General features: G+C 47.9%; 1 protein-coding gene across 4 annotated transcripts; it reads right to left on the minus strand.

Annotated features, from left to right (window-relative positions):
- Window positions 1-1,161: 1,161 nt before the first annotated feature.
- LOC5517768 (vacuolar protein sorting-associated protein 33B) lies at window positions 1,162-27,453 on the minus strand. Of its 4 annotated transcripts, none has more exons than XM_048727743.1 (22): window positions 27,335-27,453; window positions 26,562-26,642; window positions 26,264-26,325; window positions 25,922-25,971; window positions 22,645-22,712; window positions 22,517-22,562; window positions 17,258-17,352; window positions 16,883-16,987; window positions 16,487-16,583; window positions 16,267-16,344; window positions 15,763-15,836; window positions 15,556-15,642; window positions 13,971-14,064; window positions 12,682-12,756; window positions 12,429-12,493; window positions 12,190-12,244; window positions 10,974-11,020; window positions 10,542-10,610; window positions 4,140-4,181; window positions 3,604-3,796; window positions 2,119-2,220; window positions 1,162-1,916 (listed from the first exon to the last, which is right to left on the minus strand). In XM_048727743.1, exons 1-22 carry the CDS (start codon window positions 27,410-27,412, stop codon window positions 1,840-1,842), a joined length of 1,740 nt encoding a protein of 579 aa, XP_048583700.1. In that variant the 5' UTR covers window positions 27,413-27,453; the 3' UTR covers window positions 1,162-1,839. The 4 variants fall into 4 exon arrangements, with proteins under 4 accessions (XP_048583700.1, XP_048583699.1, XP_048583703.1 ...); XM_048727742.1 differs by having other exon boundaries at window positions 12,682-12,774; XM_048727746.1 differs by lacking the exons at window positions 25,922-25,971; window positions 26,264-26,325; window positions 26,562-26,642; window positions 27,335-27,453 and adding an exon at window positions 23,163-23,202 and having other exon boundaries at window positions 12,682-12,774.

Genomic DNA, 27,453 nt, shown 5'->3' on the forward strand with positions numbered 1-27,453 from the left:
TAAGTTAAGGTCCTTCAAGACATTTCAACCAGGCGCGTTCCCAGGATTGACCAATAGGGGGTGCGCAGTCATGGGTATCATATGGAAAAAGCGTCGTGTTTACCAACTTTTTGGCCGCCAAGAGGGGGTTCGCGCGCACCCCCTGTGTACGCGCCTGTCAACTACTTATCTTACCTTCTCCAATAGGCCACTTGCACTTCGAAATCACGCGTGGCACAATCCGTCGTGACATTCTCACGCGTGGTACACTCACGCAAAAATAAACAAAGAAATGGGTAAGCCGGTAAAACCAGAGAGCGACGACAAGAAGCTCTTTCTGACTGATTCGTTAGCGCTAAGAGGATGCTAATATTTTGTCGCTAAGAGGATGCTAATATTTTGCGCTAAGAGGATGCTAATATTTTGTCGCTAAAACAGGAGCGCGCGCACAGAAAAAGTCACGTGATTTCTTAGTGCAAATCTACCTATTATCCATGCAATAGACTTTCCCCAAGTCGCCCTCTGATTTTCCCTAATAGGAGCGCGCGATCTAATGGATATTTTCCTCAATAATCAGTAAAAAAAAGTCAGCGCGCGGAGAGGACGACTTGTTCCGTTTGCGCGATTTCGATTTTAATTTGCATATTTTTGCCGCGAAAAATAATATACAATAGATGCGCGCGTTCGTTTAAAATGACGCTATTTTTAGCGGGAAAATAACGAAACTTGAAAACGTTTTTGGTTTTTGCTTCAAAATCTCTATTTCTTTTCTGTCCAGTCACCAGGAAAGATTAAAAATTTAGTTGTCTTTACACTATTGATGTTTATCCGAATTAGGTATCTTAAAAGAGAACAAAAGAGCTGCAAGAAACAAGATTTCTGAAAGCAACAAAATAGCGACCCCGACGTTCACTGTTGCGTCGGCATCTTTCTTGCGCTCCGATTGGAGGTTTATGATACACATCACCGACCTAAATTTAGGTCGGTAAAAATTGTCTGGAAGCGAACTAGAAAAGCGCGTTGTACAGCAGAAGCCAATTTCTAAAAAGCTGACCAGCGGACTTTGAGAAAGTCTATCCATGCCACAGAAAAGTAAACTGTAGATCCTGTGCAAACTACGAAAGTTTTAATTATTTTGTTGGTAAAAATATGGTCACCGGGAAAACATTTAAAAAAAACTGATTTCAACAGCTCTTATTTAATAATTATATCATTACCTGTACAAGTATACAAAATAATAAAGTATTAAGCTAAAGAATTCAAATTGTCCATTCATAGTTTCTTCGCTATGTGAATTCCGGTCCTCTGTGGGTCCTGATTTGACGCAATTCGAAGCTTTCAAATTTCGAAAACACATCGAAGCCCGGTGTTTTTGCAGAGATTTGACAGTCCGATCTTCACGTTGATTTCAACGCCAACTCGGGCCTGGATCGATGACGTTGATCGAGGGTTGTTTCTTATCTCTCTAGCTATAAAAACCTTTTAAATTTCATTATCTAATGCTAAATGTCGCTAATGCTTGCACCTTTTCGTAACAACCAACTGGACCATGCAATACCGCTTAGCAAAGAAGGCCTTCTTCTGAGTAAAGAGAATCTTCCTAGAGGCCATGTGGCCATTAACAATTTACCCATTTTTCATGGGTAGCTAGTCCTAACTCTTAGTGGAACTTCATTTTCCTTCATTAGAGCGAACCTTCAGTCGACTGGACAAACTACCTAAGAACACCCAAACCCACCGAACAATGGTGTCACTGTTTGTAGCGTCAATCCCATGAGCAACTACGCGGATCATTAATCCATCCCACAATACACTGGACACCTCCCCTGTGAATAAGGGAGACCTTTCTAGACCTCAATGCTACCTGGCTTGAATCAGTGAGTTCAATAGACGGGTCGAATTCGTAATTGCTGTGGTGCCGACGATGAATTGACAACCTACGACGGCACAAAGGAAAAGTTTCAGGATTAAAACAGAAGGAAAGCTGTATTCATCTAAACAAACCACCAACAACAACATCAATAAGACAACAACAAGAGCGCAACAGCAATAGAATCAAAGACATAAGCAAGACGACAACAAAAACAGAAACATCAACAGCGATCCAAAAAAATGAAAAAAATAAAAAGGTCAACGTACCTCTCTGTTTACCCAAGAACCTTAGCGCGGTGATCTCGGTGTACGTGCATCCACCAAGAAACATCACCATGGTGGTCTTTGGAGGCGCTTGCTGGTGATTGGCTGTAAGGAGGAATGACTTGGTTATTCAATATGTCTAGCATTTTCATAAAGGTGTAATCACTAAGTATATGCTGTGACGAGGAATGACTTTGTTATTCAATATGTATAGCATATTGCATATGGCATATAGTGTGATCACTAAGTATATGCTGTGACGAGGAATGACTTGGTTATTCAATATGTCTAGCATTTTCATAAAGGTGTGATCACTAAGTATATGCTGTGACGAGGAATGACTTTGTTATTCAATATGTATAGCATATTGCATATGGCATATAGTGTGATCACTAAGTATATGCTGTGACGAGGAATGACTTTGTTATTCAATATGTATAGCATGTTGCGTATGGCATATAGTGTGATCACTAAGTATATGCTGTGACGAGGAATGACTTTGTTATTCAATATGTATAGCATATTGCATATGGCATATAGTGTGATCACTAAGTATATGCTGTGACGAGGAATGACTTTGTTATTCAATATGTATAGCATATTGCGTATGGCATATAGTGTGATTACTAAGTATATGCTGTGACGAGGAATGACTTTGTTATTCAATATGTATAGCATATTGCGTATGGCATATAGTGTGATCACTAAGTATATGCTGTGACGAGGAATGACTTTGTTATTCAATATGTATAGCATATTGCGTATGGCATATAGTGTGATCACTAAGTATATGCTGTGACGAGGAATGACTTTGTTATTCAATATGTATAGCATATTGCATATGGCATATAGTGTGATCACTAAGTATATGCTGTGACGAGGAATGACTTTGTTATTCAATATGTATAGCATATTGCATATGGCATATAGTGTGATCACTGAGTATACTCTGCGTAGGAGTGTTCTCAAGGCCAGCACTGAGCGTAAAAAAGCTCCAAAGCTAGACACAATTTACATTCTGTCTGATATATAACAGAGTCCAGCCTTTGAAGACCGTGAAGTTTCCTAACCAGTCTTCTCTGTTGATTATGCCTAAAATAAAACGGAATCCGCTCAAACAGCGAATGTGAAACGGCAGTTCTAATACTGGAAGGTGCTATTGGGTATCCTAAATGGAAACAACTGAAAACTAAATAAGCGCCACCAAATAAAAAAGCCAAAAACACACCAAATTTTTAATAATTAACAGATGATTATCAGATAACGGTCAACCCTAAAACTTACTTTTACACATTTAAATAACTGATTTAAACACACTTCCCATAAAAAAAGGAGTTGGAGAAGAGAAGCGCCTCGAATAAGCACCCCTTCTGCAACGCATTTCTCACCAAAACAATCAAGGAAGTCCGATATTTACCGCATAATAATTAAGCGGCGCTAGAAAACCCGTGAGATGCACTTGTGGGTTTGGGCTACCTGTGGAATTACCTCTGGCCGACGCTGCTCTTCTCATTGACGAGACCTCTACCCCCATGACTCGCGTGACGTCATCAATCGCGGACAGGCCGCTGACCTGGATTTGTTCCACGAGCTTGCAAGTCAGCGGTGTGTAGGCGCCGCTGAAAACGTACGCCATGTTTGTGGGCTCCTTAAGGTTGATCGTTTCACCTGACCTGGGTACCTGTGGATAGTTAATGAAAAGACATGAGAGAACATGATAAAAAGGCACGAGGGTTAGGTAGATAATTTCATTATGGAAAAAAAAAAACAAGATTCCGTACAGTGGAACCTAGATTTTGAGATACATCCATCATTCGATAACTTTTGCTTTTTAGCGTAAGAGTACGACCGACATACCTCGATATTCATTAAAATATAGCCTTGGTGTAAAGATGTCTCGATTTTACGAGGTATTTTTTTCTCCCGAGATAAGCAAAAGATAGCTTACACTATATAGACCATTTCAAATTAATAAAACACAAAGTGCAAGACCAAGCGGATTCCGCGATCAGATACAGCCTTACCAAATTCATCTTCTTAGAAACAACCTTGAAAGTGTTTTTCTTCTGAATCAGAAAAATTAAACATTGATTATATCAGCAGTGTAGCACCAGGGAGCACAAGTAGATGCAACCAGGAAAATAACCAGGGGAGTAACAAGGGGAGTAACAAGGGGAGTAACCAGGGGAGTAACAAGGAGAGTAACAAGGGGAGTAACCTGGGGAGTAACAAGGGGAGTAACAAGGGGAGTAACAAGGGGAGTAACCAGGGGAGTACAAGGGGAATACAAGGGGAGTACAAGGGGAGTAACCAGGGGAGTAACAAGGAGAGTAACAAGGGGAGTAACCAGGGGAGGAACAAGGAGAGTAACAAGGGGAGTAACCTGGGGAGTAACAAGGGGAGTAACCTGGGGAGTAACAAGGGGAGTAACCATGGGAGTAAACAGGGGAGTAATAAGGGGAGTAACAAGGGGAGTAACAAGGGGAGTAACCAGGGGAGTAACAAGGGGATTAACAAGGGGAGTAACCAGGGGAGTAACCAGGGAAGTAACCAGGGGAGTAACAAGGGGAGTAACCAGGGGAGTAACAAGGGAGTAACAAGGGAGTAACAAGGGGAGTAACCAGGGGAGTACCCAGGGGAGTAACAAGGGGAGTAACCAGGGGAGTAACCAGGGAAGTAACCAGGGGAGTAACAAGGGGAGTAACCAGGGGAGTAACAAGGGAGTAACAAGGGAGTAACAAGGGGAGTAACCAGGGGAGTAACCAGGGGAGTAACCAGGGGAGTAACAAGGGGAGTAACAAGGGGAGTAACAAGGGGAGTAACAAGGGGAGTAACAAGGGGAGTAACAAGGGGAGTACAAGGGGAGTAACAAGGGAAGTAACAAGGGAAGTAACCAGGGGAGTACAAGGGGAGTAACAAGGGGAGTAACAAGGGGAGTAACAAGGGGAGTAACAAGGGAAGTTACAAGGGGAGTAACCAGGGGAGTAACCAGGGGAGTAACAAGGGGAGTAACCAGGGGAGTAACAAGGGGAGTAACAAGGGGAGTAACCAGGGGAGTAACCAGAAGAGTAACAAGGGGAGTAAGAAGGGGAGTAACAAGAAGAGTAACAAGGGGAGTAACCAGGGGAGTAACAAGGGGAGTAACAAGGGGAGTACAAGGGGAGCAACAAGGGGAGTAACAAGGGGAGTAACAAGGGGAGTAACAAGGGGAGTAACAAGGGGAGTAACCAGGGGAGTAGCCAGGGGACTAACAAGGGGAGTAACAAGGGGAGTAACAAGGGGAATAACCAGGAGAGTAACAAGGGGAGTAACAAGGGGAGTAACAAGGAGAGTAACAAGGGGAGTAACCAGGGGAGTACAAGGGGAGTAACCAGGGGAGTAACCAGGGAAGTAACCAGGGGAGTAACAAGGGGAGTAACCAGGGGAGTAACAAGGGAGTAACAAGGGGAGTAACCAGGGGAGTAACCAGGGGAGTAAGCAGGGGAGTAACAAGGGGAGTAACAAGGGGAGTAACAAGGGGAGTAACAAGGGGAGTAACAAGGGGAGTACAAGGGGAGTAACAAGGGGAGTAACCAGGGGAGTAACCAGGGGAGTAACAAGGGGAGTAACCAGGGGAGTAACAAGGGGAGTAACAAGGGGAGTAACCAGGGGAGTAACCAGAAGAGTAACAAGGGGAGTAAGAAGGGGAGTAACAAGGGGAGTAACAAGGGGAGTAACCAGGGGAGTAACAAGGGGAGTAACAAGGGGAGTACAAGGGGAGCAACAAGGGGAGCAACAAGGGGAGTAACAAGGGGAGTAACAAAGGGAGTAACAAGGGGAGTAACCAGGGGAGTAACCAGGGGACTAACAAGGGGAGTAACAAGGGGAGTAACAAGGGGAATAACCAGGAGAGTAACAAGGGGAGTAACAAGGGGAGTAACAAGGAGAGTAACAAGGGGAGTAACCAGGGGAGTACAAGGGGAGTAACCAGGGGAGTAACCAGGGAAGTAACCAGGGGAGTAACAAGGGGAGTAACCAGGGGAGTAACAAGGGAGTAACAAGGGGAGTAACCAGGGGAGTAACCAGGGGAGTAAGCAGGGGAATAACAAGGGGAGTAACAAGGTAGTAACAAGGGGAGTATCAAGGGGAGTAACAAGGGGAGTAATAAGGGGAGTAACAAGGGGAGTAACAAGGGGAGTACAAGGGGAGTAACAAGGGAAGTAACCAGGGGAGTACAAGGGGAGTAACAAGGGGAGTAACAAGGGGAGTAACAAGGGGAGGAACAAGGGAAGTTACAAAGGGAGTAACCAGGGGAGTTACAAGGGGAGTAACCAGGGGAGTAACAAGGGGAGTAACCAGGGGAGTAACCAGGAGAGTAACAAGGGGAGTAACAAGGGGAGTAACAAGGGGAATAACCAGGAGAGTAACAAGGGGAGTAACAAGGGGAGTAACAAGGGGAGTAACCAGGGGAGTAACAAGGGGAGTAACAAGGGGAGTACAAGGGGAGCAACAAGGGGAGTAACAAGGGGAGTAACAAGGGGAGTAACAAGGGGAGTAACAAGGGGAGTAACCAGGGGAGTAACCAGGGGACTAACAAGGGGAGTAACAAGGGGAGTAACAAGGGGAATAACCAGGGGAGTAACAAGGGGAGTAACAAGGGGAGTAACCAGGGGAGTACAAGGGGAGTAACAAGGGGAGTAACCAGGGGAGTAACCAGGGGAGTAACAAGGAGAGTAACAAGGGGAGTACAAGGGGAGTAACAAGGAGAGTAACCAGGGAAGTAACAAGGGGAGTAACCAGGGGAGTAACAAGGAGAGTAACAAGGGGAGTAACAAGGGGAGTAACAAGGGGAGTAACAAGGGGAGTAACCAGGGGAGTAACCAGGGGAGTAACAAGGGGAATACAAGGGGAGTAACAAGGGGAGTAACCTGGGGAGTAACAAGGGAAGTACGAGGTGAGTAACAAGGGGAGTAACAAGGGGAGTAACAAGGGGGGTAACAAGGGGAGTAACAAGGGGAGTACAAGGGGAGTAACAAGGGAAGTAACCAGGGGAGTACAAGGGGAGTAACAAGGGGAGTAACAAGGGGAGTACAAGGGGAGTAACAAGGGGAGTAACAAGGGGAGTAACCAGGGGAGTAACAAGGGGAGTAACAAGGGGAGTAACCAGGGGAGTAACCAGGGGAGTAACAAGGGGAGTAACAAGGGGAGTAACAAGGGGATTAACAAGGGGAGTAACCAGGGGAGTAACCAGGGGAGTAACCAGGGGAGTAACAAGGGGAGTAACAAGGGGAGTAACAAGGGGATTAACAAGGGGAGTAACCAGGGGAGTAACAAGGGGAGTAACAAGGGAGTAACAAGGGGAGTAACAAGGGGAGTAACAAGGGGAGTACAAGGGGAGTAACAAGGGAAGTAACCAGGGGAGTACAAGGGGAGTAACAAGGGGAGTAACAAGGGGAGTAACCAGGGGAGTAACAAGGGGAGTAACAAGGGGAGTAACAAGGGGAGTAACAAGGGGATTAACAAGGGGAGTAACCAGGGGAGTAACCAGGGGAGGAACAAGGGGAATACAAGGGGAGTAACAAGGGGAGTAACCTGGGGAGTAACAAGGGAAGTACGAGGGGAGTAACAAGGTGAGTAACAAGGGGAGTAACAAGGGGAGTAACCAGGGGAGTAACCAGGGGAGTAACAAGGGGAGTAACCAGGGGAGTAACCTGGGGAGTAACAAGGGGAGTAACCAGGGGAGTAACAAGGGGAGTAACAAGGGGAGTAACAAGGGGAGTAACCAGGGGAGTAACAAGGGAGTAACAAGGGGAGTAACCAGGGGAGTAACCAGGGGAGTAACAAGAGGAGTAACAAGGGAGTAACAAGGGGAGTAACAAGGGGAGTAACAAGGGGAGTAACAAGGGGAGTACAAGGGGAGTAACAAGGGAAGTAACCAGGGGAGTACAAGGGGAGTAACAAGGGGAGTAACCAGGGGAGTAACAAGGGGAGTAACAAGGGGAGTAACCAGGGGAGTAACCAGGAGAGTAACAAGGGGAGTAACAAGGGGAGTGACAAGGGGAGTAACAAGGGGAGTAACCAGGGGAGTAACAAGGGGAGTAACAAGGGGAGTACAAGGGGAGCAACAAGGGGAGTAACAAGGGGAGTAACAAGGGGAGTAACAAGGGGAGTAACCAGGGGAGTAACCAGGGGACTAACAAGGGGAGTAACAAGGGGAGTAACCAGGGGAGTAACCAGGGGACTAACAAGGGGAGTAACAAGGGGAATAACCAGGAGAGTAACAAGGGGAGTAACAAGGGGAGTAACAAGGAGAGTAACAAGGGGAGTAACAAGGGGAGTACCCAGGGGAGTACAAGGGGAGTAACCAGGGGAGTAACAAGGGGAGTAACCAGGGGAGTAACCAGGGGAGTAACAAGGAGAGTAACAAGGGGAGTAACCAGGGGAGTAACAAGGGGAGTAACAAGGGGAGTAACAAGGGGAGTAACAAGGGGAGTAAGCAGGGGAGTAACAAGGGGAGTAACCAGGGGAGTAACCAGGAGAGTAAGCAGGGGAGTGACCAGGGAAGTAACAAGGGAGTAACAAGGGGAGTAACCAGGGGAGTAACAAGGGGAGTAACCAGGGGAGTAACCAGGGGAGTAACCAGGGAAGTAACCAGGGGAGTAACAAGGGGAGTAACCAGGGGAGTAACAAGGGAGTAACAAGGGGAGTAACCAGGGGAGTAACCAGGGGAGTAACAAGGGGAGTAACAAGGGGAGTAACAAGGGGAGTACAAGGGGAGTAACAAGGGAAGTAACCAGGGGAGTACAAGGGGAGTAACAAGGGGAGTAACCAGGGGAGTAACAAGGGGAGTAACAAGGGGAGTAACAAGGGGAGTAACAAGGGGATTAACAAGGGGAGTAACCAGGGGAGTAACCAGGGGAGTAACAAGGGGAATACAAGGGGAGTAACAAGGGGAGTAACCTGGGGAGTAACAAGGGAAGTACGAGGGGAGTAACAAGGGGAGTAACCAGGGGAGTAACCAGGGGAGTAACAAGGGGAGTAACCAGGGGAGTAACCTGGGGAGTAACAAGGGGAGTAACCAGGGGACTAACAAGGGGAGTAACAAGGGGAGTAACAAGGGGAGTAACCAGGGGAGTAACAAGGGAGTAACAAGGGGAGTAACCAGGGGAGTAACCAGGGGAGTAACAAGGGGAGTAACAAGGGAGTAACAAGGGGAGTAACAAGGGGAGTAACAAGGGGAGTAACAAGGGGAGTAACAAGGGGAGTACAAGGGGAGTAACAAGGGAAGTAACCAGGGGAGTACAAGGGGAGTAACAAGGGGAGTAACAAGGGGAGTAACAAGGGGAGTAACAAGGGAAGTTACAAGGGGAGTAACCAGGGGAGTAACAAGGGGAGTAACCAGGGGAGTAACCAGGGGAGTAACAAGGGGAGTAACCAGGGGAGTAACCAGGAGAGTAACAAGGGGAGTAACAAGGGAAGTAACAAGGGGAGCAACAAGGGGAGTAACCAGGGGAGTAACAAGGGGAGTAACAAGGGGAGTACAAGGGGAGCAACAAGGGGAGTAACAAGGGGAGTAACAAGGGGAGTAACAAGGGGAGTAACCAGGGGAGTAACCAGGGGACTAACAAGGGGAGTAACCAGGGGAGTGCAAGGGGAGTAACAAGGGGAGTAACAAGGGGAGTAACAAGGGGAGTAACCAGGGGACTAACAAGGGGAGTAACAAGGGGAGTAACAAGGGGAATAACCAGGGGAGTAACAAGGGGAGTAACAAGGGGAGTAACAAGGGGAGTACAAGGGGAGTACAAGGGGAGTAACAAGGGGAGTAACCAGGAGAGTAACAAGGGGAGTACAAGGGGAGTAACAAGGGGAGTAACAAGGGGAGTAACAAGGGGAGTAACCAGGGGAGTAACCAGGGGACTAACAAGGGGAGTAACCAGGGGAGTGCAAGGGGAGTAACAAGGGGAGTAACAAGGGGAGTAACAAGGGGAGTAACCAGGGGACTAACAAGGGGAGTAACAAGGGGAGTAACAAGGGGAATAACCAGGGGAGTAACAAGGGGAGTAACAAGGGGAGTAACAAGGGGAGTACAAGGGGAGTACAAGGGGAGTACAAGGGGAGTAACAAGGGGAGTAACAAGGGGAGTAACAAGGGGAGTACAAGGGGAGTACAAGGGGAGTACAAGGGGAGTAACAAGGGGAGTAACAAGTAACAAGAGTAACAAGGGGAGTACAAGGGGAGTAACAAGGGGAGTAACAAGGGGAATAACCAGGGGAGTAACAAGGGGAGTAACAAGGGGAGTAACAAGGGGAGTACAAGGGGAGTACAAGGGGAGTACAAGGGGAGTAACAAGGGGAGTAACCAGGAGAGTAACAAGGGGAGTACAAGGGGAGTAACAAGGGGAGTAACAAGGGTGCCAGGTGCCAAGGGAAAAAGGTGAAGTTACTCACATCAGTTTCTGTGAATAATCCAAGCTGTCTGAGGTTCCCAAAAGTGACCATGTGCTCAAAGCCATAACTCTAGAAAACATTGATATTTGAAACTTTTTCAATGAAAAAAAACAAAGCTCAAGTAATTGTCATGCCATACCAGTCACATCACGTGACAATACCACTTGACAATACCATCTTGACATGTTATGTCATGCAATACCATACCGTCAGTTGAGACGTCATGACACACAATGTAACAACGAAACGTCACATTGCTTCACACTTCATATCATACCATATTATGTTATGCCTTAGATTAAGTCATGTGTCGTCATTTTCACAACACGTAATATCCTGTCGCAAATTAGTGTAACGTCATGTCAAATATGTCCCGTAATATTGTATCGCTATGCACCACATTTGGCAAGTCATGTCATCTATGCAGCTTACATGTAAATAATGGGTCTTCAAGGTCTTGTACAACTTGGGATCAATTCCTGTTAAACAAAGCACACAAACGAAAAATCAGGTGTCAGGTGCAAGCCTGTTTACTCAAGCCAAACGTACCCCCATGTGTCAGACTTACCCCCGTGTGTCAGACTTACCCCCATGTGTCAGACTTACCCCCATGTGTCAGACTTACCCCCATGTGCCAGACTTACTCCTGTGTCAGACTTACCCCCATGTGTCAGACTTACCCCCTTGTGTCAGACTTACCCCCATGTGTCAGACTTATCCCCATGTGTCAGACTTATCCCCATGTGTCAGACTTATCCCCATGTGTCAGACTTATCCCTGTCTGTCAGACTTACCCCCATGTGTCAGACTTACTCCCATGTGTCAGACTTCCCCCATGTGTCAGACTTATCCCCATGTGTCAGACTTACCCCCATGTGTCAGACTTATCCCCATGTGTCAGACTTACCCCTATGTGTCAGACTTAGCCCCATGTGTCAGACTTACCCCCATGTGTCAGACTTACCCCCATGTGTCAGACTTACCCCCATGTGTCAGACTTACCCCCATGTGTCAGACTTACCCCCATGTGTCAGACTTACTCCCATGTGTCAGACTTACTCCCATGTGTCAGACTTATCCCCATGTGTCAGACTTACCCCCATGTGTCAGACTTACTCCCATGTGTCAGACTTACCCCCATGTGTCAGACTTACCCCCATGTGTCAGACTTACCCCCATGTGTCAGACTTACTCCCATGTGTCAGACTTACCCCCATGTGTCAGACTTACCCCCATGTGTCAGACTTACTCCCATGTGTCAGACTTACCCCCATGTGTCAGACTTACCCCCATGTGTCAGACTTACCCCCATGTGTCAGACTTATCCCCATGTGTCAGACTTACCCCCATGTGTCAGACTTACTCCCATGTGTCAGACTTACCCCCATGTGTCAGACTTACCCCCATGTGTCAGACTTACCCCCATGTGTCAGACTTACCCCCATGTGTCAGACTTATCCCCATGTGTCAGAAATACCCCCATGTGTCAGACTTACCCCCATGTGTCAGACTTACCCCCATGTGCCAGACTTACCCCCATGTGTCAGACTTATCCCCATGTGTCAGACTTACCCCCATGTGTCAGACTTACTCCCATGTGCCAGACTTACCCCCATGTGTCAGACTTATCCCCATGTGTCAGACTTACCTCCATGTGTCAGCGAGAGCAAACAAAGCAGCCGCAAACCATTGACGCTAGGAAACTGGAAAGACATCAAAGTATACTTAGACATTGTATCTTATACATAGTTTCATTCATGCTTGAATACATCAAAACATGAAAAGAATGACTAAATAGCAATGGTTTAACAATTTAAAAAACTTTGATAAACACAATCCATTTTTAGATGCTAAGGTTCCACCAGATTTATCGATTATCGAAAATACCTGTCTCATGAGGTACTGCTCAAGGTAATCAATAGTCTCTTTGTTGTCTACCAACTCAAGGAGCTCTAGAAAAAAGCAAACAGGGAGTAATGAGACGGTACACCCAGCAGAGTTATAAACGTTGAAATTTTGTACAGAGGAAACAAAACGTCGTATAGCCAGAAACAGGCTGGCATTGTTTAGTATGGGCTTAAAATAAGAAGTTGCAGTAAGAGTTGTAATAAGAGATACACAGTTACGTATCTGTTCTTACCATGTTCAGTGTGCAACTGCTTTTCAAAGTCTTCGTGAGCTTTTTTCTTGAGAACCACTTCGCAAGCACCAATATCTGGTGACATTTTAAACCCTGTTATAAGGACATATGATATATCGTGGTGTGGTAGCGATTTTTGTTAGTGGTGATTTTGATTTTGTAGTGGCGATGAAGATGATGATAGTGATGTGATAGTGACGATGACTGTGCTGATGATGGTGATAGCAGTGATGATGCTGGTGATGACGGTTGTGGTGTTAGTGATGATAGTGGTGGTGGTGATGATAGTAAAAATGATGGTGTTGATGATGATGGAGGTGGTGATGATGATGATGATAATGGTGGTGATGATAGTAAAAATGATGGTGTTGATGATGCTGGAGGTGGTGATGATGATGATGATAATGGTGGTGATGATGATGGTGGTGATGATGGTGGTGATGGAGGTGTTGGTTGTATGTCCATAGTGATGATGATGATGATGATGATGATGGAGATGGTGGTGATGATGGTGGTGAAGATGGTTATGATGATGATGGTGTTGATGGTGGGATGATGATGGTGGTGATGATGATGGTGGTGATGATGGTGGTGATAATGGTGATGATAGTAGTAATGATGGTGTTGGTGATGATGGTGGTGATGGAAGTGTTGGTTGTATGTCCATGGTGATGATGATGGAGACGGTGGTGATGATGATGGTGATGATGATGGTAGTGGTGTTGGGATGATGATGGTGATGATGGTGGTGGTATATGGATGGTGGTAGTGGCGATGATGATGATGATGCTGATGATGTTGGTAGGGATGTGGTAGTCATGATGACAGTAGTGATGATGGTCATGGTAGTGCTGTTGGTAATAGTAATGATGGTGGTGATGGTGGTGATGATAATGATGATGGTGTAGTGATGATGGTGGTGATGGTGGTGGAAGTGGTGGTGGTATATGGATGGTGGTAGTGGTGATAATGCTGATGATGGTGGTAGGGATGTGGTAGTGATGATGACGGTAGTGATGATGGTGGTGGTGGTAGTGATGTTGATGATAGCAGTTGTTATGGTGGTGATGATGGTCATGGTAGCGCTGTTGATAATAGTAATGATGGTGTTGGTGATGATGGTGGCAGCATGGTCATAGCGGTGGTGATAATAGATATATCGATGATGGCAATGTAAGCGTCATTGCTTTGATTGATAATCTATTATTGATGTTAGAATTTGAGAAAAAAGCTTTCATCGCTGGTCCAAACGATGGCTAGAATGAAAGCATTTCCTATTTGATACGTACGTAATGCCAGCGACTTGTGTTGTTGCCGTAGAGCACTCAGCTCTGTTGAGACAAAATTCTTCATATCCGAAACAGACGACAGGTTATGTCTTTTCTGCAAAACAAAGTAACAGAAGCATAAATCCTCGATCAAACGGGAATGAGAGTTGATCAAACGGGAATGAGAGTTGATCAAACGGAAATGAGAGTTGATCAAACGGGAATGAGAGTTGATCAAACGGGAATGAGAGTTGATCAAACGGGAATGAGAGTTGATCAAACGGGAATGAGAGTTGATCAAACGGGAATGAGAGTTGATCAAACGGGAATGAGAGTTGATCAAACGGGAATGAGAGTTGATCGAACGGGAATGAGAGTTGATCGAACGGGAATGAGAGTTGATCAAACGGGAATGAGAGTTGATCAAACGGGAATGAGAGTTGATCAAACGGGAATGAGAGTTGATCAAACGGGAATGAGAGTTGATCAAACGGGAATGAGAGTTGATCAAACGGGAATGAGAGTTGATCAAACGGGAATGAGAGTTGATCAAACGAGAATGAGAGTTGATCAAACGGGAATGAGAGTTGATCAAACGGGAATGAGAGTCGATCAAACGGGAATGAGAGTCGATCAAACGGGAATGAGAGTCGATCAAACGGGAATGAGAGTCGATCAAACGGGAATGAGAGTCGATCAAACGGGAATGAGAGTCGATCAAACGGGAATGAGAGTCGATCAAACGGGAATGAGAGTCGATCAAACGGGAATGAGAGTCGATCAAACGGGAATGAGAGTCGATCAAACGGGAATGAGAGTCGATCAAACGGGAATGAGAGTCGATCAAACGGGAATGAGAGTCGATCAAACGGGAATGAGAGTCGATCAAACGGGAATGAGAGTCGATCAAACGGGAATGAGAGTCGATCAAACGGGAATGAGAGTCGATCAAACGGGAATGAGAGTCGATCAAACGGGAATGAGAGTCGATCAAACGGGAATGAGAGTCGATCAAACGGGAATGAGAGTCGATCAAACGGGAATGAGAGTCGATCAAACGGGAATGAGAGTTGATCAAACGGGAATGAGAGTTGATCAAACGGGAATGAGAGTTGATCAAACGGGAATGAGAGTTGATCAAACGGGAATGAGAGTTGATCAAACGGGAATGAGAGTTGATCAAACGGGAATGAGAGTTGATCAAACGGGAGCAACCCTCAACAACCCTCATATCAAAATTGAAGTCAAAGTGGATTAGAGTCGATAAGAGTTGATGAGAGAGCATGAGTTAAAGTGGATTAGAGTCGATAAGAGTTGATGAGAGAGCATGAGTTAAAGTGGATTAGAGTCGATAAGAGTTGATGAGAGAGCATGAGTTAAAGTGGATTAGAGTCGATAAGAGTTGATGAGAGAGCATGAGTTAAAGTGGATTAGAGTCGATAAGAGTTGATGAGAGAGCATGAGTGTTCATAGTCAAACGGTCAAAAAAAAGTCAGTGTCAAATCAATTGTCAAAATTATTACAGTCATACCGTTATGTTATTCCCCCCTTCCCCCCTTTCTCATTTTGGCCTGAAATGCCATGATTCCTCAATCCATTTCCTTACATCATATCCTGACTGTAATGATATGGCCTTTTGTCTTAGATATGTGAACACATTGGAGAAGTGCCGGTCGCGGATATCACAAAACACCTGAAGAAAAAACATAAGAATAAAAATACGTCAGGGGAGAGCCAGGAGAGGAAACTGCCAAAAGTAGCCTTCATAAGACATGTTTTTTTTTTTTTAGGTAAAGAGAACAATGTTACTTACTTCATCCTGTGAACCCAAAAGCATTTTCAATGGTTGTTCTTTACCGGTTACTTCTGGGCCGAACTCTATAAACCCTGTGACAAGAGAGAGGTGGGGGGTAAATAACATAATTTGATAAATGGAACATGTCTGTGAAGAGCCTCAAAAAGCGAGTATGTGTGTGTATAGGGGGGGGGGGCTGAGCTATATCTCTCTTTTTCTTCTACCTCACTACCTCACGGCAGCACATACATTACTTGCTTGCTAGTACCATATCAAGAGAACATCGTACCAGAAACATAGCCAGGGTTGGGCATTTTGAGCATTAGCTCTTTCTCCTTAACAAAAATGGGATAAGGTTTGAAACATCAGCAAAAATACTACTTTAGTGATTTCAACTTGTATTGATTTATTTCCCTGATTCCAACATGCATAGGCAGACAACCAAGTTATTCTTCATTTTTTCTGTAATGAATAATTTTTTTTCTAGTGTACTTATGGTAGGGTCTGTTGGAAGTCACTCACCACTTCTTGTGCTGAACGTATCATCCAACAAACCATGATATGTCACTTGTGAACACAGCGGCGTAACATAGTCAACATCTGCATAAGAAATTGGAAGATGGTGGATATAATGTAGACCGATTAAGGGGAAATGTTACTGGAGAAAAGGGAAAATGTGTAAAAAAAATCTTGGGGCTGTTTACAGAATGAATATCTGGTACTTAGACATAAAATCCTCTACCTCTGTCTATGAGGATAAGTGAGTCAATCTCTGGTCCATCGACTGGCTTGTACTCCCCTTCTTCATCAAGAAGGTCTTTCAAAGTATCAATAACCATCTGTCAAAAATGAAAATGTTTTGCCTATAGTGGAAATTAAGTAAGACATGATCAATTAATGACGTAATCACTTTGTGGTACAGACTTCTCAAGCTCAAGGTACCAGAGTATGGACCCAGGTCAGGTCAAGTTGGAACTTTCACAGGTTTAAAAACCTGTCTCTCTACATTACAGACCATGTGCTCCTCTATGTTAAACCGTGCATCTACCCCCACACACACAAAAAAAATGGAAAATATTAGATGGTAAACAATGCACAGCTTCTACAGTGGATGTTTACATAATTTTAACTCATGTACCTTTGCACTGCGACCCAAGCCGTAAACTTGGGGAATTGTACCATACATCTTCTGCAGGGTCATCAATGCATGGGCAATAGTGTATATCCAGCCTTGGTCACCATCCTGGAATATAAAAATAAATTATTCCCACCAGCCGCCCATTTATTTTCGTTAACATCCCAAAGTACAATGAAGCTATTGCAAGAGAACTCCAATTGAGGTTATTGAGTTCCCCCTACAAGAATTAGTTAATGGGGATGCAGGATTATAGCCAGGGTTTTTGGGGGTTGGTAAGACCTTACCCCTTCCCCACCCCCCCCCCCCCCACCACACACACACACTTGACTGGAAGGTCAGCTAGGACGATGCTTTGCAAAAAGTTATCATACTCACCAAGAAAAAGTCATTGAAGAACTCAGGTAACTCCATCGACAGAAGATCTTTATCAATAGGTATGATCTCAAATTCAAACTCATCAAGTATACAATCTGTTGTTGTAAACGAATGGCAAGCATTTTACAGTATATCGGTACAAATAACAATGAAGAGTACCAAGCTCATAAAGTCTTACTGCTGAGTGAAGCAACTTGACATCCTAGCACCAGTCCCTCGATCTCCCCTGGCATTAACCCTCAGTCCACCTAGCACCCACCCCTCAGTCTCCCTAGCACCCACCCCTCAGTCCACCTCAGCACCCAACCCTCAGTCCCCCATAGCACCAACCCCTTGGTCCCCCCAAGCACCCATCCCTCAGTCCCCCATAGCACCCACCCCTCAGTCCCCCCTATCACCCACCCCTCAGTCCCCCTAGCACCCACCCCTCAGTCCCCCATAGCACCCACCCCACAGTCCCCCTAGCACCCACCCCACAGTCCCCCATAGCACCCACCCATCAGTCCCCCATAGCACCAGCCCCTCAGTCCCCCCCCGTAGCACCAACCCCTCAGTCCCCCATAGCACCCACCCCACAGTCCCCCTAGCACCCACCCCTCAGTCCCCCTAGCACCCACCCCTCAGTCCGCCTAGCACCCACCCCTCAGTCCCCCATAGCACCTACCCCTCAGTCCCCCTAGCACCCACCCCTCAGTCCCCCTAGCACCCACCCCTCAGTCCCCCTAGCACCCACCCCTCAGTCCCCCTAGCACCCACCCCTCAGTCCCCCATAGCACCCACCCCACAGTCCCCCTAGCACCCACCCCACAGTCCCCCTAGCACCCACCCCTCAGTCCGCCTAGCACCCACCCCTCAGTCCCCCATAGCACCTACCCCTCAGTCCCCCGTAGCACCAACCCCTCAGTCCCCCATAGCACCCACCCCACAGTCCCCCTAGCACCCACCCCTCAGTCCCCCTAGCACCCACCCCTCAGTCCGCCTAGCACCCACCCCTCAGTCCCCCTAGCACCCACCCCTCAGTCTGCCTAGCACCCACCCCTCAGTCCCCCATAGCACCTACCCCTCAGTCCCCCATAGCACCCACCCCTCAGTCCCCCTAGCACCCACCCCTCAGTCCGCCTAGCACCCACCCCTCAGTCCCCCTAGCACCCATCCCTCAGTCCCCCCTAGCACCCACCCCTCAGTCCCCCCTAGCACCCACCCCTCAGTCCCCATAGCACCCACCCCTCAGTCCCGCTTAGCACCCACCCCACAGTCCTCCATAGCACCAGCCCCTCAGCCCCCCGTAGCACCCACCCCTCAGTCCCCCATAGCACCCAACCCTCAGTCCCCCTTAAAACAGACCCCTCAGTCCCCCCTAGCACTCACCCCTCAGTCCCCCATAGCACCCACCCCTCAGACCCCCTTAAAACCAACCCCTCAGTCCCCCATAGCACCAACCCCTCAGTCCCCCTATAGCACCCACCCCTCAGATCCCCTTAAAACCAACCCCTCAGTCCCCCCTATCACCCACCCCTCAGTCCCCCATAGCACCCACCCCTCAGTCCCCCTAGTACCAGCCCCTCAGTCCCCATAGCACCCACCCATCAGTCCCCCTAGCACCCACCCCTCAGTCCCCCCTAGCACCCACCCCTCAGTCCCCATACCACCCACCCCTCAGTCCCGCTTAGCACCCACCTCACAGTCCTCCATAGCACCCACCCCTCAGTCCCCCATAGCACCAGCCCCTCAGCCCCCCGTAGCACCCACCCCTCAGTCCCCCTAGCACCCACCCACCAGCCCCCCGTAGCACCCATCCCTCAGTCCCCCCCCGTAGCACCAACCCCTCAGTCCCCCATAGCACCCACCCCTCAGTCCCCCTAGCACCCACCCCTCAGTCCCCCCTAGCACCCACCCCTCAGTCCCCATAGCACCCACCCCTCAGTCCCCCTAGCACCCACCCCTCAGTCCCCCTAGCACCCACCCCTCAGTCCGCCTAGCACCCACCCCTCAGTCCCCCTAGCACCCATCCCTCAGTCCCCCCTAGCACCCACCCCTCAGTCCCCATAGCACCCACCCCTCAGTCCCCCCTAGCACCCACCCCTCAGTCCCCATAGCACCCACCCCTCAGTCCCGCTTAGCACCCACCCCCCAGTCCTCCATAGCACCCACCCCTCAGTCCCCCCTATCACCCACCCCACAGTCCCCCATAGCACCCACCCCTCAGTCCCCCATAGCACCAGCCCCTCAGCCCCCCGTAGCACCCACCCCTCAGTCCCCCATAGCACCCACCCCTCAGTCCCCCATAGCACCCACCCCTCAGTCCCCCATAGCACCCACCCCTCAGTCCCCCATAGCACCCACCCATCAGTCCCCCATAGCACCAGCCCCTCAGTCCCCCATAGCACCAGCCCCTCAGCCCCCCGTAGCACCCACCCCTCAGTCCCCCATAGCACCCACCCCTCAGTCCCCCGTAGCACCCATCCCTCAGTCCCCCATAGCACCAGCCCCTCAGCCCCCCGTAGCACCCACCCCTCAGTCCCCCTAGCACCCACCCCTCAGTCCCCCGTAGCACCCATCCCTCAGTCCCCCTATAGCACCCACCCCTCAGTCCCCCATAGCACCAGCCCCTCAGTCCCCCCCCGTAGCACCAACCCCTCAGTCCCCCTAGCACCCACCCCTCAGTCCCCCTAGCACCCACCCCTCAGTCCCCATAGCACCCACCCCTCAGTCCCCCATAGCACCAGCCCCTCAGCCCCCCGTAGCACCCACCCCTCAGTCCCCCTAGCACCCACCCCTCAGTCCCCCTAGCACCCACCCCTCAGTCCCCCATAGCACCAGCCCCTCAGTCCCCCCCCGTAGCACCAACCCCTCAGTCCCCCTAGCACCCACCCCTCAGTCCCCCTAGCACCCACCCCTCAGTCCCCATAGCACCCACCCCTCAGTCCCCCATAGCACCAGCCCCTCAGCCCCCCGTAGCACCCACCCCTCAGTCCCCCTAGCACCCACCCCTCAGTCCCCCTAGCACCCACCCCTCAGTCCCCATAGCACCCACCCCTCAGTCCCCCATAGCACCAGCCCCTCAGTTTCCCCCCCGTAGCACCAACCCCTCAGTCCCCCTAGCACCCACCCCTCAGTCCCCCTAGCACCCACCCCTCAGTCCCCATAGCACCCACCCCTCAGTCCCCCATAGCACCAGCCCCTCAGCCCCCCGTAGCACCCACCCCTCAGTCCCCCTAGCACCCACCCCTCAGTCCCCCATAGCACCCACCCCTCAGTCCCCCATAGCACCCACCCCTCAGTCCCCCATAGCACCTACCCCTCAGTCCCCCCCCGTAGCACCCACCCCTCAGTCCCCCATAGCACCCACCCCTCAGTCCCCCATAGCACCAACCCCTCAGTCCCCCATAGCACCCACCCCTCAGTCCCCCCTAGCACCCACCCCTCAGTCCCCCCTAGCACCCACCCCTCAGTCCCCCTAGCACCCACCCCTCAGTCCCCCATAGCACCCACCCCTCAGTCCCCCATAGCACCCACCCCTCAGTCCCCCATAGCACCCACCCCTCAGTCCCCCTAGCACCCACCCCTCAGTCCCCCATAGCACCCACCCCTCAGTCCCCCATAGCACCCACCCCTCAGTCCCCCATAGCACCCACCCCTCAGTCCCCCCTATCACCCACCCCACAGTCCCCCATAGCACCCACCCCTCAGTCCCCCTAGCACCCACCCCTCAGTCCCCCTAGCACCCACCCCTCAGTCCCCCATAGCACCCACCCCTCAGTCCCCCATAGCACCCACCCCTCAGTCCCCCCTATCACCCACCCCACAGTCCCCCATAGCACCCACCCCTCAGTCCCCCATAGCACCCACCCCTCAGTCCCCCCTATCACCCACCCCTCAGCCCCCCGTAGCACCCACCCCTCAGTCCCCCTAGCACCCACCCCTCAGTCCCCCGTAGCACCCACCCCTCAGTCCCCCGTAGCACCCATCCCTCAGTCCCCCATAGCACCAGCCCCTCAGCCCCCCGTAGCACCCACCCCTCAGTCCCCCTAGCACCCACCCATCAGTCCCCCATAGCACCCACCCCTCAGTCCCCCATAGCACCAGCCCCTCAGCCCCCCGTAGCACCCACCCCTCAGTCCCCCTAGCACCCACCCCTCAGTCCCCCGTAGCACCCATCCCTCAGTCCCCCTATAGCACCCACCCCTCAGTCCCCCATAGCACCAGCCCCTCAGTCCCCCCCCGTAGCACCAACCCCTCAGTCCCCCTAGCACCCACCCCTCAGTCCCCCTAGCACCCACCCCTCAGTCCCCATAGCACCCACCCCTCAGTCCCCCATAGCACCAGCCCCTCAGCCCCCCGTAGCACCCACCCCTCAGTCCCCCTAGCACCCACCCCTCAGTCCCCCTAGCACCCACCCCTCAGTCCCCCTAGCACCCACCCCTCAGTCCCCCATAGCACCAGCCCCTCAGTCCCCCCCCGTAGCACCAACCCCTCAGTCCCCCTAGCACCCACCCCTCAGTCCCCCTAGCACCCACCCCTCAGTCCCCATAGCACCCACCCCTCAGTCCCCCATAGCACCAGCCCCTCAGCCCCCCGTAGCACCCACCCCTCAGTCCCCCTAGCACCCACCCCTCAGTCCCCCATAGCACCCACCCCTCAGTCCCCCATAGCACCCACCCCTCAGTCCCCCATAGCACCTACCCCTCAGTCCCCCCCCCGTAGCACCCACCCCTCAGTCCCCCATAGCACCCACCCCTCAGTCCCCCATAGCACCAACCCCTCAGTCCCCCATAGCACCCACCCCTCAGTCCCCCCTAGCACCCACCCCTCAGTCCCCCCTAGCACCCACCCCTCAGTCCCCCTAGCACCCACCCCTCAGTCCCCCATAGCACCCACCCCTCAGTCCCCCATAGCACCCACCCCTCAGTCCCCCATAGCACCCACCCCTCAGTCCCCCTAGCACCCACCCCTCAGTCCCCCATAGCACCCACCCCTCAGTCCCCCATAGCACCCACCCCTCAGTCCCCCATAGCACCCACCCCTCAGTCCCCCCTATCACCCACCCCACAGTCCCCCATAGCACCCACCCCTCAGTCCCCCTAGCACCCACCCCTCAGTCCCCCTAGCACCCACCCCTCAGTCCCCCATAGCACCCACCCCTCAGTCCCCCATAGCACCCACCCCTCAGTCCCCCCTATCACCCACCCCACAGTCCCCCATAGCACCCACCCCTCTGTCCCCCTAGTACCAGCCCCTAGGCCCTCTTTTAGCACCAACCTCCATAAACTCCTTCTTGTTCGAGAACCATTTCACAAACAACCATCTGAAGTTGAAAATCAAATTAAAAACATTATGATTTAAAAAAAAAACACAAATCAAATCGACAAGAATATAATTACATATACCTTTCTTGGAGCGAATACAATCTTATACTGGCGTGATGTATGGCTCCTTTTATCATGGTTGATATGATCTTCAAAAAAAGTTAATCCAATCAAAATATGTGGCATAAAAAGGAAAAAATCAGAGCTTAGTGTGCATCTGCTGGCAGAGACTTACCTGCTACATATTTAGTAAGTACCATTCTAGGTCTGAGCAAGTAGATCCTTACCTGCTACATATTTAGTAAGTACCATTCTAGGTCTGAGCAAGTAGATCCTTACCTGCTACATATTTAGTCAGTACCATTCTAGGTCTGAGCAAGTAGATCCTTACCTGCTACATATTTAGTAAGTACCATTCTAGGTCTGAGCAAGTAGATCCTTACCTGCTACATATTTAGTAAGTACCATTCTAGGTCTGAGCAAGTAGATCCTTACCTGCTACATATTTAGTCAGTACCATTCTAGGTCTGAGCAAGTAGATCCTTACCTGCTACATATTTAGTAAGTACCATTCTAGGTCTGAGCAAGTAGATCCTTACCTGCTACATATTTAGTAAGTACCATTCTAGGTCTGAGCAAGTAGATCCTTACCTGCTACATATTTAGTAAGTACCATTCTAGGTCTGAGCAAGTAGATCCTTACCTGCTATATATTTAGTAAGTACCATTCTAGGTCTGAGCATGTAGATCCTTACCTGCTACATATTTAGTAAGTACCATTCTAGGTCTGAGCAAGTAGATCCTTACCTGCTACATATTTAATAAGTACCATTCTAGGTCTGAGCATGTAGATCCTTACCTGCTATATATTTAGTAAGTACCATTCTAGGTCTGAGCAAGTAGATCCTTACCTGCTACATATTTAGTAAGTACCATTCTAGGTCTGAGCAAGTAGATCCTTACCTGCTACATATTTAGTAAGTACCATTCTAGGTCTGAGCATGTAGATCCTTACCTGCTACATATTTAGTAAGTACCATTCTAGGTCTGAGCAAGTAGATCCTTACCTGCTACATATTTAGTAAGTACCATTCTAGGTCTGAGCATGTAGATCCTTACCTGCTATATATTTAGTAAGTACCATTCTAGGTCTGAGCAAGTAGATCCTTACCTGCTACATATTTAGTAAGTACCATTCTAGGTCTGAGCAAGTAGATCCTTACCTGCTACATATTTAGTAAGTACCATTCTAGATCTGAGCATGTAGATCCTTACCTGCTACATATTTAGTAAGTACCATTCTAGGTCTGAGCAAGTAGATCCTTACCTGCTACATATTTAGTAAGTACCATTCTAGGTCTGAGCAAGTAGATCCTTACCTGCTACATATTTAGTAAGTACCATTCTAGGTCTGAGCAAGTAGATCCTTACCTGCTACATATTTAGTAAGTACCATTCTAGGTCTGAGCAAGTAGATCCTTACCTGCTACATATTTAGTAAGTACCATTCTAGGTCTGAGCAAGTAGATCCTTACCTGCTACATATTTAGTAAGTACCATTCTAGGTCTGAGCAAGTAGATCCTTACCTGCTACATATTTAGTAAGTACCATTCTAGGTCTGAGCAAGTAGATCCTTACCTGCTACATATTTAGTAAGTACCATTCTAGGTCTGAGCAAGTAGATCCTTACCTGCTACATATTTAGTAAGTACCATTCTAGGTCTGAGCAAGTAGATCCTTACCTGCTACATATTTAGTAAGTACCATTCTAGGTCTGAGCAAGTAGATCCTTACCTGCTACATATTTAGTAAGTACCATTCTAGGTCTGAGCAAGTAGATCCTTACCTGCTACATATTTAGTAAGTACCATTCTAGGTCTGAGCAAGTAGATCCTTACCTGCTACATATTTAGTAAGTACCATTCTAGGTCTGAGCAAGTAGATCCTTACCTGCTACATATTTAGTAAGTACCATTCTAGGTCTGAGCAAGTAGATCCTTACCTGCTACATATTTAGTAAGTACCATTCTAGGTCTGAGCAAGTAGATCCTTACCTGCTATATATTTAGTAAGTACCATTCTAGGTCTGAGCAAGTAGATGAGCCTTACCTGCTACATATTTAGTAAGTACCATTCTAGGTCTGAGCAAGTAGATCCTTACCTGCTACATATTTAGTAAGTACCATTCTAGGTCTGAGCAAGTAGATCCTTACCTGCTACATATTTAGTAAGTACCATTCTAGGTCTGAGCAAGTAGATCCTTCCCTGCTACATATTTAGTAAGTACCATTCTAGGTCTGAGCAAGTAGATCCTTACCTGCTATATATTTAGTAAGTACCATTCTAGGTCTGAGCAAGTAGATCCTTACCTGCTACATATTTAGTAAGTACCATTCTAGGTCTGAGCAAGTAGATCCTTACCTGCTACATATTTAGTAAGTACCATTCTAGGTCTGAGCAAGTAGATCCTTACCTGCTACATATTTAGTAAGTACCATTCTAGGTCTGAGCAAGTAGATCCTTACCTGCTACATATTTAGTAAGTACCATTCTAGGTCTGAGCAAGTAGATCCTTACCTGCTACATATTTAGTAAGTACCATTCTAGGTCTGAGCAAGTAGATCCTTACCTGCTACATATTTAGTAAGTACCATTCTAGGTCTGAGCAAGTAGATCCTTACCTGCTATATATCTAGTAAGTACCATTCTAGGTCTGAGCAAGTAGATCCTTACCTGCTACATATTTAGTAAGTACCATTCTAGGTCTGAGCAAGTAGATCCTTACCTGCTACATATTTAGTAAGTACCATTCTAGGTCTGAGCAAGTAGATCCTTACCTGCTACATATTTAGTAAGTACCATTCTAGGTCTGAGCAAGTAGATCCTTACCTGCTACATATTTAGTAAGTACCATTCTAGGTCTGAGCAAGTAGATCCTTACCTGCTATATATTTAGTAAGTACCATTCTAGGTCTGAGCAAGTAGATCCTTACCTGCTACATATTTAGTAAGTACCATTCTAGGTCTGAGCAAGTAGATCCTTACCTGCTACATATTTAGTAAGTACCATTCTAGGTCTGAGCATGTAGATCCTTACCTGCTACATATTTAGTAAGTACCATTCTAGGTCTGAGCAAGTAGATCCTTACCTGCTACATATTTAGTAAGTACCATTCTAGGTCTGAGCAAGTAGATCCTTACCTGCTACATATTTAGTAAGTACCATTCTAGGTCTGAGCATGTAGATCCTTACCTGCTACATATTTAGTAAGTACCATTCTAGGTCTGAGCATGTAGATCCTTACCTGCTACATTTTTAGTAAGTACCATTCTAGGTCTGAGCAAGTAGATCCTTACCTGCTACATATTTAGTAAGTACCATTCTAGGTCTGAGCAAGTAGATGCGCCTGAATAAGGGTACAAAATAGCATTCAGATTTTCTGTGGTGCCAAGAGTACAAGTGTATAGCTCGAGGGAGAAATTCTATGTTAATATGTCTCTCCTATTTGTCAACAATACCTATGGATATGTTTTTAAAGGAGAGGATGCCTAAGTATTTTTTTAGCTTGATAGGAGTAGGTTTTAGTAAAGCTGTTTTCTCTTTTCTAGTACACTGGTGTTAATTGTTTTCCTCCTTTAGTAGTCCTATTGCTGAGATATAATAACTGAAAACAGGCATTCCCTGACTATTGCACTTACTTATCACACCCCAAAGTGATTTTTTCATAATCCAACTTGAATATTTTATCAACACCATGTTCCTAATGTTAAGAAAAAGGCACAACTTATTATTAAGTGATTGTAACTGCTACTGTACATCAGTATGTTCTATCAATAGGGTTCAAGTTTTATTTATAGCAAAACATGATTTTATAAATCACATGCATATGGTTTCAGATTTTCCAGAAATAAATGATTGACTAATAAGCAGATAGACAGATCCCAGTTAAACACCACTGACCTTTTAATAGCTTATGTAGACACAAGACGAATGTACCTTAAGAAAAGCTGCTCCAGCGATGTGGTCTAGTGGTTTCATCAATTTTGGATCAATTACAAGATCTTTTTTACCAGGAACCTTGGGAAATAATCAGACTTTTTGATCATACTTTGGGTTTGTTATCATAATGTATATGATATTTTAAGTACAACTGTTTTGAGATTGTGGATTGTTTTTGTAGAATTTCTTTTAATTCACTAGTCAATTGAAACCCCCACCCCCATGGTCCCGGGGAACCCAACCTTCCCCGGGACCATGGGGGTGGGGGTTTCAAATGACTAGTGCATAAAAGGGATCATTTCATAATGCAGATCTCGGCATTGGATTTTAAATTTCTTGATGTTGAGCTTTGTTAATAAAAAAATCTTGATCTTGGATATCAAAACACCGATTTCATAGTCTTGGGAGAATCTAGCATTGACTATTCTTTACTGCTTTTTCCTTGGATTACCATGTCACTTGGTTTACCACTTCCGGTTATAAAAGTGTTATAAACTATTTCGAAGAACAATTCACGTCCACGAAAAAAAAATGAAAAAAAAGCTTTATGTTTGGCATTTATCATTACCACATAAACAACATTGAAAACAACCGGGTGTAACTATAAGCCTATGATCTAAGTACTTATACAAGTAGGGGTAGGGGGGGCTTGGCAATGCTCTAAGTGAAAACATTTATAAGTATGTTCCACATCAATTAAAGTTTTAAAAAGTGTTGAACACAATAGACAGCTATCAAAAATACAAACTGCAATCAAGTGCTTATCTTACCGATTCAAGAATATCAATTAACTTGTCTTTAACAATGTTTTTTACAAAGCCGAAATCCGGACCTCCACTGGCCGCCATCTTGGCCTGAGAGACCACTCCTAGACAAGACCACAGGCAGC

This window comes from Nematostella vectensis, chromosome 5 (assembly GCF_932526225.1).
Source record: "Nematostella vectensis chromosome 5, jaNemVect1.1, whole genome shotgun sequence".
NCBI lineage: Eukaryota > Metazoa > Cnidaria > Anthozoa > Actiniaria > Edwardsiidae > Nematostella > Nematostella vectensis.